Source organism: Maylandia zebra, linkage group LG7 (genome assembly GCF_041146795.1).
Source record: "Maylandia zebra isolate NMK-2024a linkage group LG7, Mzebra_GT3a, whole genome shotgun sequence".
Classification (NCBI taxonomy): Eukaryota; Metazoa; Chordata; class Actinopteri; order Cichliformes; family Cichlidae; genus Maylandia; species Maylandia zebra.
This window is the reverse complement of record NC_135173.1, coordinates 7,508,770-7,521,780: the sequence shown is the minus strand read 5'-3', so window position 1 is coordinate 7,521,780 and position 13,011 is coordinate 7,508,770. Positions and strand designations below refer to the sequence as shown.

Here is a 13,011-nt window from a genome sequence, read left to right as displayed (position 1 = left end):
TTTTAGTTTTCACCTCTTTTCTTATGACTCACTTATTGTTCGTATAGCTCAGCGAACCTGACGTCACTTAAATGCGACTACCTTAAGAGAACTGAACGCAAGTGTGAAGTTGAAACATCGGCTGAAGCTCAAATAATCTTTGTCTTGCTTAAACTTTAAATTGAATCTCCTGTAGTTACTTTTTAAACTCATAGTCTGTTATTCGCTGAAAATATCATCAGACTAGCACATTTAGAACAAACTTGTCCGATCATCAGAAAGAAGAACACGGAAATGTTTGCTGTAACTGCGTCACTCTGCTCCACTTTGCTGTTTTTTGGCATCTTCGTGTTTGTCTCGGCAGGTGAGGTTAATAAACCAAAATTTTCCCCTCTGAGATAAAAAAAGGAAAAAATGGTATCTTTGTCGTTTACGTGGTGCCAATACTTCACAAATAATTTGTTTCATGTCGATTCCATTTGTTTGTGTCCGTGAATGCATCACGAGGCGGGGTGGGGTCTACTTGTTTTATCGTAGAGTTAGCATGTTTGCTATCTGTACCACTGTGGGGACTGTCCTTCTGACTAAAGTGAGATCTGTGGTTGAAATGATGGCAGTGCACAGATTCTGTGTTTTATTCGGTCTGTGGCGTCTGTTGCTCGTGTTGTTTGTGGTCTGTCAGCCAGCCGGGAGCAGAACGAAGGCTAACATACCAAAAGCTCCCGAGTGTTAAAAACAAAGACAAGTATCGCTACAGTCACTGTCTTTGCTTTTCGTGCTTTAGTTTTTGATCTTTGAAGTTTTTTAGGTTCTCTTGTTCTTTGTAAACTCTGCTATCACTTCCTGCTCTTTTTTCACCTGCCAACCAATGAACATTCAGAAATGGCCTACGTCATCTGGCTTCCAATGACGTACAGTCAGGTGGGTTACCCTCCTCAACCAAAAAGTGGATGGACAGGTTTGTGGGACAATAAAACCGGCTTAGTGTGTGAAGACTTGTTGGAACACTGCAGGATAGAACCGACCTAAATCCTCTGACTGCAGGAGTTTGGCTCACATATGATGAAGCAATTATCATCTCCATCATACTTGTTAGATGAGAGAAGGCAAGGAGTTGCAGAAAAGGGTGCTGGGTAGGAGTGCTGTAGATGTGATGGTGCAGGAGAATGGACAGGTGGATGTGACAGTGGAGTAGACTGTCAACATCTGAAGAGTTCACTATAAGTCTTGGCTTCTTTGCTTTTGACTTCGTCTCCTTATCAGCGATTATGAAGCGATATTGTTTGAGTGGCGACACTTATCCACATACGTTCTATAGATTGGCATCTTGCGGCATCATAACAGTAGCTGGAGGCTGCAGTGAAGCAGGAGGAAGAGGCTGCACTAATAAAGAGGAGTAAAGATCACAGGAATTGTAGATGCAGAGGGCTGTAAAGGCACAGCTTCAGATGTTAATATAGTTGATACAGAAGAGTCCGCCTGTTCTTGTTGTGCTTCATGCTAAGCCTGATGTATGTGTAGGTGAATCCCTTGTAGCTGTTGTTGGACTGTGAACCACAACAAGGTAACTGCACGCTAGTTGAGGGAGACAACTGTAATGTGGCTAAAATGCAGCTTTGTGGCATGAAGGGTAGGACAGGTGAGCACTCTGTGGATATGAAATCAATTTGACCATTTAGTCCATTTCCACTTAAATTAGATCAGCCTTCAAGCTCTTTCATCTTCTGGTTTCTTGTCTACCAACATGCATCCAGCCACTCCCATCTATCATCTGGACTACAGGATATCTAGCAGTTTTCCCCAGGCTATAGGTGTCACTGCATTAATTGGTCTCAGTGGAGATGTTTGCCTTATTGTGCTGATTACAAGACAATGACGAGGGAGGTTAGGTGAGTTTAAGGCTACGTCCACACGTACACGGAGATTTTTGAAAACGCAGATTTTTCGATGCGTTTGCACCTTTCGTCCACACGTAAACAGTGTTTTCGGTCACTGAAAACAGAGATTGTTAGAAACTCCTGCCAGGGTGGAGATTTTCAAAAACTCAGTTTTTGCATTTATGTGTGGACGAAGAAAACGGAGAAAGCGCAGCATCAAAGGTGTGCAGCTTATTGGATGTTACAAGGGCGGACTTACAGAAAATACTGTTACTGTTAATTGTACTCTCTGCAGTGTTTAAATGTTTACATATACACATACAGTTACTGTCGCTCCACACATAGGACTCAGTTCTACTTCTATGCACCAGCTTTGTTTACTCTTTCCCACCCAGGCTTCTAGACTTCTGATTGGCCAACATTTCTACACGGTTAGGAATATATCGCCAACTGTTGCTTTGGCACGTTCCTGGCAGCGTTTTCCTTCATTTTTGGTGCGGGATCTTAAAAAAAAACAAAAAAACCCCGGAAAATCTCACTTTTGAAAAATACCTGTGCCACACTAGCCTGGATAGATTTGAAAAAGGCGTCCGCGTCCATACTAGAGTTTTCAGTCATTTTCACAGAGTGTGCGTCCATATTGAAATGGCCAAAAATGCTTACGTTCCAGTACTGCACATGCGTGCCGTTTATTTACTTTCCGGCTCCTTGAAACGTCGCGGTAGGATGTTGAAGAAAAGTACAGAGTTTTTTTTAAATGGACTAACAATGAGGTGGAGTTGTTGCTGAGAGTAACGCAAAATTACAAAATCGCAAAAGCGAGTGAGAATTAAAGAATTTGAAGAAAAGCTATCTGGAGCATTTACAAACTGATATTAATCTTTAATAGGGCTGTCAAAATTGAGAGCAAGCAAGGGACGATAACCTCCGCCATGTTGGTTGAATTGGTCACATGACTGCATCATATGACTAAAATGCATCTTCGTTTTAGAAAGTCTCTGTTTTTACTGTCCACACTGTGAAGCGAAAGCACAGCTTTCAAATGTATGCGTTTTCGAGAGAGTCTTGAAAATGCTGTGTTTTACATCAGCAAAAACGCCGTCTCAGTGTGGACAAGAGGCCAAAACAGAAAGTAAACGATGCGTTTTTACAATGCTTTAAGGACCATTTCTGAAAACTGCATTGAAACGCTGGTGTTTACAAGTCTTCTGTAAGACAGACTGCAGCTACCTAAGAATTTGGGTAATTGTCTTCAAAAAGTCCCAGAGACACGTTAAACACTGTTTTAATCCAGTCTTAATCCACCCAAGACTGAAAACATTATGTTATAGCGTGTGAGTGTGGGCTCCTGGAAAAAATAAATATTGAATATTGAATGAAATATTATTGGATGGACAATAATATGACCTTCTGCTGGGGTAGTATATGCTGCACAAGCAATATTTCACAATCTGTCCACCAGAGGGCGCTGTAGACCATAAATTTGCCTCCATTTTGTGAGGTTTGCAAGTTTTCCAGTAGTAGCGCACAACTGTGGCAAAACTTCCAACAGCTATAGAGTAGAACAGCCATTTAACTGATTGTTTTTACAGCTTGATGCTATTAAAATAAACCACAAAAGCAATCTTAGTGATGTAATATCAGGAGTTCTATAAATAATCAATTAAAGAGATATTTAATCTTAACATTTGCAACCAGTTATAACCAGCATCATGATACTTAAACTGGCAAACATATAACATTTACAGATTTATTAACATGCAACTCAATCACAAAAACCTTTATTACAACTGTGACACTGTGACCGCTCCATTAAGATACCAGATGCAGAGTGCTGCTGACCACTGGCATAAAGTTCCTTTGGGCGTGCTTGGCTATTGTGTTTAGACGTCACAAGGCTAAGTCAGAGCAGGGAGATTTACACAGTGTGTGTCAGTGTGATGTGTTGTAGTTTCAGGAGTCAGTATGCAGCTACAAAGCTTTTTGTTCAGTGTATACAAACAGCTGTAGCTCCATAAAGGCAGCATGCAGAGACTCAGTGTCTTATAATGAGAGGCTGCTTTCTCTCACACATTATGTTCACTTATTGTCAGCACGTGTGTTTCTATCGATCTGTGGTCAGTGAAACATCTGTGATTTTGATCTGGTTAGTTAAGTAACAGGGTTTGTCAATCAGTTTTAGCTGCATTGTGTTAATTTGCAGCTCTGACACTGTGCCCCTGTCAGTGCACATGAGACGGATGTAAAAAGGTCTGCAGAATCTGTAGAGAATGTTATTTATTGTTCAGCATGGCTGGTTTGGTGGTGAGTGAGTGATGGTCATGGAGATCATATCCACTGACGGATGCACAGACCTCTGCAGGTTAGTCAGCAGCACCCTGACTGTCGTTAGGTATCAAGAGGAATTATTGGACTCACTGTCAGACCCTACACTGGTGCAGTGGGTCCTTGGTTTGTCCTGGTGCACAACAATGCGGTGGTGAGAGTATGCAGGCAGCTGCTGGAGGAGGAAGAAAGAATTTATACTGGCCCCACCCCTTCCTGCTTAATCCAACAGAACAGCTCTGGGACATTGTTTCACTCTCTGACTTTGCAGGAGCTCAGTGTTGGATATGGTAAATCGAGTGTTTCTTGTTTAGTGCCTTTCTACTCTGAGGAGTATTTATACAACATGCCTCATTCACCCATTCACATGCACACTAGAACAGCCAGGGATCGAACGCACAACCTTCCAATTAGATGACAAGCTTCATCCCCTGACCTATAACAAAGAAAGGATTTCACCAGGACACAATCATTAGAAGCATCCCCCGATGTTGTCAGAGATCGATACAAACATGTGGAGGTCATACAATTAATTTTGTGGGTCTTTTTTTTAACTTCAGCCCCCTGTAAGTTAATAACTTCCCATCATTTTGTTCTTAACACTTTACCCAAAGCATATCAGTGTAGATGTCAGCTTTGTTTATTTCCTCACTGAGATCTGATGTGTTTTAAAAGATTTCCTTTAATATCTGCTGTTATACACAATGAGCTCTTTGGTTGTTACAAACAGCACTGCTTTAACCCTCTGAGGTTTCTACTGAAGGTGATAAGTAAATCTAACCCTGTGCTATGGAAATAGGAGATTCTGGCTTTTTGAAAAATGCTCCAAACTATAAAAGGGAGAGAAAAAAAACAAAAACAGAAAAGACACATTGGCTTCAGCAGGAATAGAATTAAAGTTAGATCTGCTGAGGGAGGGTGTGCAGTGGCACTAAATATGCTAGCAGCATTTTTCACTTTAATGATAGCTGGAACAAACCTTTTTTTTTTTTAACACAGCACTCTCAGTGTAAACAATGTGTAATATTTAAACTATTCATTAGCCAAAAACTCTAAAAAAAAAAAAAAAAAAAACATAAAAAACAAAATCTTTAAAGTAATAATAAAGTCATTAGTAATTAAGAATGAGCAAGTGATTAAGTAAAATCTAAACATAGAAACAAAAAGAGCTCCTGCAACAGGCTGCCACTAAGCAAAGAAACAAGTTAAAGAATAAATAAATACATTTCTCTTTGCTGGTTTCTCTTTTCTTTCTGTAAGTCTTCACTGTGATTGGCTGTTTGGTTAATTACTTTGACCTTTAACCTCTCTGCTCTGTGTCATTTCCTCTTTCAGACCAAAAAATCATCACAGCTGAGTCGGGACATAACGTCACTCTGACATGTCGAGCTCCAAACAACAACATCATCTTAGGTGTAGAGTGGAGCAGAGCTGACCTGGGAGATGAATATGTGCTATTTTACAGAAATAAGCAGTTTGATCCAGAAAACCAGCATCCATCTTTTAAGAACCGGGTGGATCTGCAGGACAGACAGATGAAGGATGGAGACGTGTCTTTGATTCTGAAGAATGTGACGACTAATGACACTGGAACATACGAGTGTCGTGTCAAGACGGGAACAAACCGTAGAAAGAGAGCTATTTTAAATGATAACCCCATCAGCATCATCACACTGAGTGTTGTTGATCCTCCAGGTGAGTGAGTAGAGTTGAGTGTGTGTGTGATCAGAGGTGAAGCTGCTTCCTGGTTGTTGATGTTTGTTTCTAAAGATGTTGTTGATGAGACTTTGTAGAAAGCAGCTGGTCTGAGTGATGTGATCAGAGTGCAGTAGATAATGTCTGACAGCAGTTTGAAGAGGAAATGGATTCTGTTCTGTTCTTCACTCATCACCTACCTGACAGCTGACACCTCACACCTGTTTCTCACCTGCAGGTCAGACAGGAGGAGACACAGAGGATGGAGGGAAGGAGGCAGGCGAGCAGAATCTGAATGGATCTATTTGGCTGATTGTCAGTCTCTCAGTTCTCACCGGGCTTATTGTTGCTGGTGTTGTTTTTGTGATCTACAGAAAACATAAACAACAACAGAATCAGGATTCATACCAGCCTCCCGCTGAACCTGTTTGAAAGATTCTTGCATGGTGACACTGGGAAAAGGAACCCAAAAAAAACAGGAGACGATCTGACTGAAGAAACTAAAACAATAGCGTTCAAGTATGAAACAAGAAGAGATTCATATTTTCAAAGAATTTTCACAGAATGGATGATGGTTTGATAAGTAAGACACAGAGGATGGAGGAAAAAAAGGATAGACCTGTTGGACTGATCGCTGGTCTGGTAGTTCCTGATGTGCTTCTTGCTGCTGTTGGTTTTTTGATATACAGAAAATATAAGTAACCGAAACTGAGTCAGCATTCATACCAGCCTACAGAAGAACTGCAGCATGATGGAAATGGCTCACCGATTCACACAGTCAGATAAGGCTGCATTCCTAAAACAAACAGAAGGATAATGTGTGACTGAAGAAACTAAAAAGATAACATCCAAGTAGAAAACCAGAAGAGTCACACGTTTCCGAAGAAATTTCCTAGGATGGATGATGGTTTGATAAATAAGCTGTGCTTATTTGGAGTATGCATTTGAAGTACACTTCGAATTGGGACAGCCGTCGTCGCGTGGCGGTGACGTAATCGCACTTAAAACGCATACTTCAAGCGTGCAGACCCTGAATTGGGACACAGCCTAAATATTGGGAGCAACAACACCATGAAGAGAACACACAAGACAGTAGTGATGGCCAAATGAAGCTTTCTGAAGCATTGATGCTTGTATTGAAAAACGGTTCATTACTCGAAGCTTTTCAACACAGTCCTCTCTGGTGACATCTGGTGGCCAAAAATATGAAGAGCAGCTTGAATCCACAAAATAAAACCAACTGCTTCGTAATGATTGCCCACTCTACAGAGTGGAATTCTGTCTGATATTGGGCCGCTGTTGTGTTGCTTTGAACGTGTATTTTTTGGGGTGACAAAAATGTTGTTTATTTCTTTAATAAATAATTTTGACCAGTAAACTTTCCTTGTTTAAACATGCACCATTGTGTGGTCTTTCTTTGCTTGTGACTTCTTGATGTTGGTAAATACAAGAATTGAAAAATACCACATTACATATAATATACATATACTAATGTACAACACATTATGCTTCTTTTTGGGGTTTTTTTTTCTGTTTTTTTTGCCTGTCCCATTTGGTTCTTTAGCCGTCAGAATTGTTGTCTGAAGACCAACAAGGATACCCAATGGATTTACTTTGCCAAATGGATCATCGTGGCATTGCCGTATTGGTCCATTTGATCGACCTTTGTTTTTATTATTTATTATATTTTATTTTCAGATGTTACAGACGGGACAGACATGAGTGAGGGATAGGAAAGGGAGAGAGAAAGAGGAAGGAAAAGAAAAACAGAAGGGGAGAGGGACAGTGAGAAAGGGGGGGAGAAAAAAAATCTCCTGGATCACCTGTTGAGAGGAGAAGAATAGAAAACCAGCAAAAAAAAAAAAACCAAAGCAACATACTAAACACAACACCATCGCATTAATCTAGCTAAGTGTAAACAGCAGTAAATACTAAAAATTCAATGCTGTTGTGCAGCACGCAGGACAGACAGCGCACAATGTGCTTTGAAGTAGCAGCCAAGAAAGGTGTAATTTAAGTCTACGAGCAGTGAACACCCATGTGCACACCTGTGTGGATCAGCACGCTTGTATTCAAATGGTTTCCACATGTAATGGTCTGCAAGAGGATGTAGCGAGCCATAGCCCCGTCCCCCAGGGCATGAAGCAGGCATGGAGGAGATCCAGGCCCCAGACATCCAGAGGCCTCAGAGTGCGAGAGCCCAAGGAGGACCACCGGAGGGGCATCCGTGCCACCCTCATGGGAAGGGCTGAGGATCCCCAGACGAGGCGTCACCCAGTAGCCACCGAGCAGAAGCTAGAGGGGGCTGCACCGGCGTGCCCGCCGGCTCTGCTGGCAGCCAGCTGTGCCAGAGTGAACCGAGCTGCAGGCCCAGAGGCCCGAGGGCCCCCCGCACCCCGGAGGAGGCCTGACCGAGCAACAGGCACCAGGCCCCGCCAGGTAGCCACCGGGAGTGAGCCAGTACATACCTGAGTGCCCAGCCCCGGACACCAAGAACCACCAATGCACCGACCCCTGAGGGCAGCAGTCACCGACAGGGAGTGTGAGTGGGAGATAGGCCTTGGAGGGCCTGGGAGTTCCCAGAGAGGTGGAGTCTAAGACCCGACCTGACATATAGACACAGACAAACAGGCACACACAGACACAAATATGCGTTCCCACCCTCATGCACACATATACAAACACTCAGCACTCACCCAACGTAAGGACTGACATAAATGGACATGTACACACAATCACACTCCCCAAACATACTCTATACCCCGGGTCCAGGTACCCTCGCCCCCAGAGGGGGAAACAGAACCCAGACCCAAGAGATGTTACCCTTCCCCCCGGAGTGGAGGCAAGCAGACCGTCCCAGGCTCCGTAGCAGCAGGGAGGCCAATCGGACAGCCAACATCTCCTCCCAGCCCCCCCGCCCCCGATGGCTAGCAGAGAACGGGGGTGTGTGAAGACCCCATACCTCCCTCCTCCTGCTCATGTGTAGTGTTGCTGCGTGTTGTTCTAAAGTGCATTTAAAACAAGGGATAGCATGGTGCTGCTGCTAGAGAGCCGCAGGTGTTAGCACGGCCCCTCCCGAGAACCCTCAATGTCTACATGGATTTAAAATTGAGAGGTGGGCACCAGCGCCAGAGGAAGGTTTGAATACACAGACCGTCCACTGGACGCCGTTAACGTGCCCACCCTCAAGGCCCTATATATATATATGTGTGTGTTATGAGAGTGTAAGTAATGTGGATGTCTAAGTTGTGAGATAAAATTGAGGCACAGGTGGCCAGAAGGGGACAGAGGGGGCGGGGGGGGATGTCTCCCCTGCACCCTCGTGACACACCCGCACCCCAAGGCCCTACCTGTGTGGGTGAGTGTGGTGGAGTGGGAAGAGGGAGGTAGCCAGGGAGGAAAAGGAGGGAGGGGAGGATGCCCCTCCCTCCCTCCAAAAATACCACGTTACATATAATATACATATAATAATGTACAACACATTATGGAGCATGCTTCTGCTGTGAGGTCCTGCCTCCATGTACTTATGCAGTTAATCGCTAGACGGGTATTTTTATAAATAAAATTACATTAGGGAAATTTTCCTATATTTTTGACCTGGGGGTAGAATTTCTCAATATAAATATCAGTGGTTCGCTATCTGTCACCATCAAAACACTCCACAAACCCCGCGAATGGTTCACCTGCTTATAAACCATTGAATCAGATACCGAAGCAGTTAGGTTCTAAATGAAGCTTCAGACGTCACTGATCACGTGACTCTGGCCAAACGAATCAAGCTTCAACACAGTGCTTCTGAAGCAGTGTGTTGATTTTTTTGACACACGCACCGGTGTTCTGACAAAACCTTGTCAAAACAACCGTAGCGTAAATTTAGGGTCTTGTCTATCAATCCGTGCTACCTTATCAGAATATGCTATCTTACGTGGTTAATGGCTCTGTCGTATAGGTAGGACTTTCAGATGGCCAAATCACACTTCAAAACTTTGAGTTATTTCGCTTGGACATTAATAACATGCTCCCATCTAATGTTGACAAAGAATACAAAGACACATGGACGGGAAAAGACAGCTGTTTTTATTTGAAGTTGTTATGTGTTTTCCTTACATTTTTGGCATTTCTATTCTTGGTTGCACTCTATATTTTGCACATTCAAAATGTGCCCATCTTTGGCAAGATTCACGCTGCACCTGGAAAGGAGTTTGGTGAATACTATTAGTCAACATTTTAATCGTTTTTAATCGTTAGCGTTAGCTTCAAGCGGGCCATCACTACCAGACAGGTTAAAGTTATTGAGAAATTTAAAACAGGCTTACTGATGGGTAGCTGAGGCCTCGTGAAGCGTTCCAGCACATTCCCCAAACTGTATCGATACTGTGTGGACACAGTGTTGCTGTTTTACTCCATACTGACTCCTGCTGGACCTTAAATATCATTGCAGGCAACTTACTTGAGACTCACAACAGACACTGATTCAATGACCTAGTCATACTTATATACACTGTAAGGTATTGTACTTCCCATGGAATCATTTTATATCTTTTATATTGCAAATATTGTAGACATCTTTAAAATATAGTGTGAAAGACATTAAGTGAAAATTAAAATGAAAGTATTGTGAATATAATATTACCCATTTAAATGTAATTGACTCACAGTTTATTATACATTTTTATTCAGAAAAATAAGTTTATCCAATGTTTTTGCATTCAGTCTATTGTGTTTTTTTGACACCATTTCCACAGCTTTGGAAAACTCACAGGCACAGATGAAGCTGGGGTACACAAACTGTAAAGCCAGGTGGAAAAGGTTCTGATAAGATGTCTTCCTATTCCCCCAGTACGTTAAAGGGGATCCTCTGATCTTGGAATGTTTCTCTCCACAATACTAAGGGGTTGGCAGTCCTTTATAATAAAACTCAGGACTGCCTGGTCCAGAACAGTCTTCTTAGATGTTTGATTTCAAAATAATAAAACACATATTAATAAAAAAATATGATGATAAAGTTGTTCAGTGTCTATATAGGCCGACCTGTGTTCATTCTTGGTGTGTTTGTCTCCTCATTTTCATGTTTGGCTCTGTAATGCCTAAACACTGAGGAGGTGCTTTTGATTGTGTAAGAAAGCTCCGCAGAACAGATGCAACATTTAACCTGCATAAAATGAAATAAATAATTTATACTGCAGGTCATATTGCTGTTTTTCCTGTTCTGATAGATTACACTGAAACAAAGACAGACAAACTGTTATCTTATTTCCAGTTAAAAGATCGAAATGATCCCACACAGCAGAAACTTTTCTTTTTCTTTCAGGCTCCATTTTGTTATAATATGATTGTATTTTTATATATATATATATATATATATTTTTTTTTATCTTTGCGAGAGTAATCTAGTTTTTTTGGTGGCGACTCATTCTGTTGGTAGATGCGGATGCTAAACACAGCTTGGCGATGAGTGATACAGCAGCTGTATCGATCACGTGGCTTTTTCTTAAAGCAACACACGCACTGATACAGGTTCCACTCTGTGAGCTTGATACATGCGCTGGTGCGTCATTGTTGCTGGACCCATCACTACTTAGGCTACAAAAATATTTCCCAAGCCTTGAACATCCCACGGAGCACTGTTCAAGCGATCATTCAGAAATGGAAGGAGTATGGCACAACTGTAACCTACCAAGACAAGACCGTCCACCTAAACTCACAGGCCGAACAAGGAGAGCACTGATCAGAAATGCAGCCAAGAGGCCCGTGGTGACTCTGGACAAGCTGCAGAGATCTACAGCTCAGGTGGGGGAATCTGTCCATAGGACAACTATTAGTCGTGCACTGCACAAAGTTGGAAGAGTGGCAAGAAGAAAGCCATTGTTAACAGAAAACCATAAGAAGTCCCGTTGCAGTTTACCACAAGCCATGTGGGGGACACAGCAAACATGTGGGGGACACAGCAAACATGTGGGGGACACAGCAAACATGTGGAAGAAGGTGCTCTGGTCAGATGAGACCAAAATGGAAATTTTTGTCCTCAATGCAAAACGCTATGTGTGGCGGGAAACTAACACAGCACATCACTCTGAACACACCATCCCCACTGTCAAATATGGTGGTGGCAGCATCATGCTCTGGGGGTGCTTCTCTTCAGCAGGGACAGGGAAGCTGGTCAGAGTTGATGGGAAGATGGATGGAGCCAAATACAGGGCAATCTTGGAAGAAAACCTCTTGGAGTCTGCAAAAGACTTGAGACTGGGGCGGAGGTTCACCTTCCAGCAGGACAACGACCCTAAACATAAAGCCAGGGCAACAATGGAATGGTTTAAAACAAAACATATCCATGTGTTAGAATGGCCCAAAGTCCAGATCTAAATCCAATCGAGAATCTGTGGCAACATCTGAAAACTGCTGTTCACAAACGCTGTGCATCTAATCTGACTGAGCTGCAGCTGTTTTGCAAAGAAGAATGGGCAAAGATTTCAGTAGAGACAGACCCTAAAAGACTGGCAGCTGTAGTTGCAGCAAAATTTGGTTCCACAAAGTATTGACTTGAAGTATCAGGGGGCTGAATAATTACACACACCCCACTTTTCAATTATTTATTTGTAAAAAATGTTTGGAATCCTGTATGATTTTCGTTCCACTTCTCACGGGTACACCACTTTGTGTTGGTCTTTCACGTGGAATTCCAATAAAATTGATTCATGTTTGTGGCTGTAATGTGACAATATATATATATATATATATATATATATATATATATATATATATATACATATATATATATATATACACAAACACCATTGTTTTTCTTGTGACAATACCAATAAGTTTGATGTGTCACATGGCCCTCTTCCTATTGAAAAAACAAAAGTTGTATCCAAGATGGCCGACTTCTAAATGGCCACCATGGTCACCACCCATCTTGAGGAGTTTGCCCCCTCACATATACTAATGTGCCACAAACAGGACTCTAATATCACCAACCATTCCCATTTTATTACGGTGTATCCATATAAATGGCCCACCCTGTATATTTGTTGATGAACCAAACTACAGCTCAATGAGACCAGAGGAAATTTGAGTTTCAGGGGCAGGGTGGATAGATATTCAGTTACATAACAAGTAATGAGAATATATTTCC

At 42.3% G+C, this 13,011-nt stretch overlaps 1 protein-coding gene across 3 annotated transcripts in view; it reads left to right on the top strand.

Annotated features, from left to right (window-relative positions):
• LOC143419331 (coxsackievirus and adenovirus receptor homolog) overlaps positions 1 to 7,273 on the top strand; it is a 92,160-nt gene extending 84,887 nt beyond the window's left edge. For 2 of the 3 annotated variants that reach the window (XM_076885650.1, XM_076885648.1), the window contains one exon: positions 6,115 to 7,273. In XM_076885650.1, coding sequence (XP_076741765.1) covers positions 6,115 to 6,308 — 194 coding nt within the window. In that variant the 3' untranslated portion in view covers positions 6,309 to 7,273. Of the gene's footprint in view, positions 1 to 79; positions 344 to 5,516; positions 5,877 to 6,114 lie in introns of those variants that run through there. The other variant, XM_076885649.1, reaches the window with a different exon arrangement.
• The last annotated feature ends 5,738 nt before the right edge of the window (positions 7,274 to 13,011 follow it).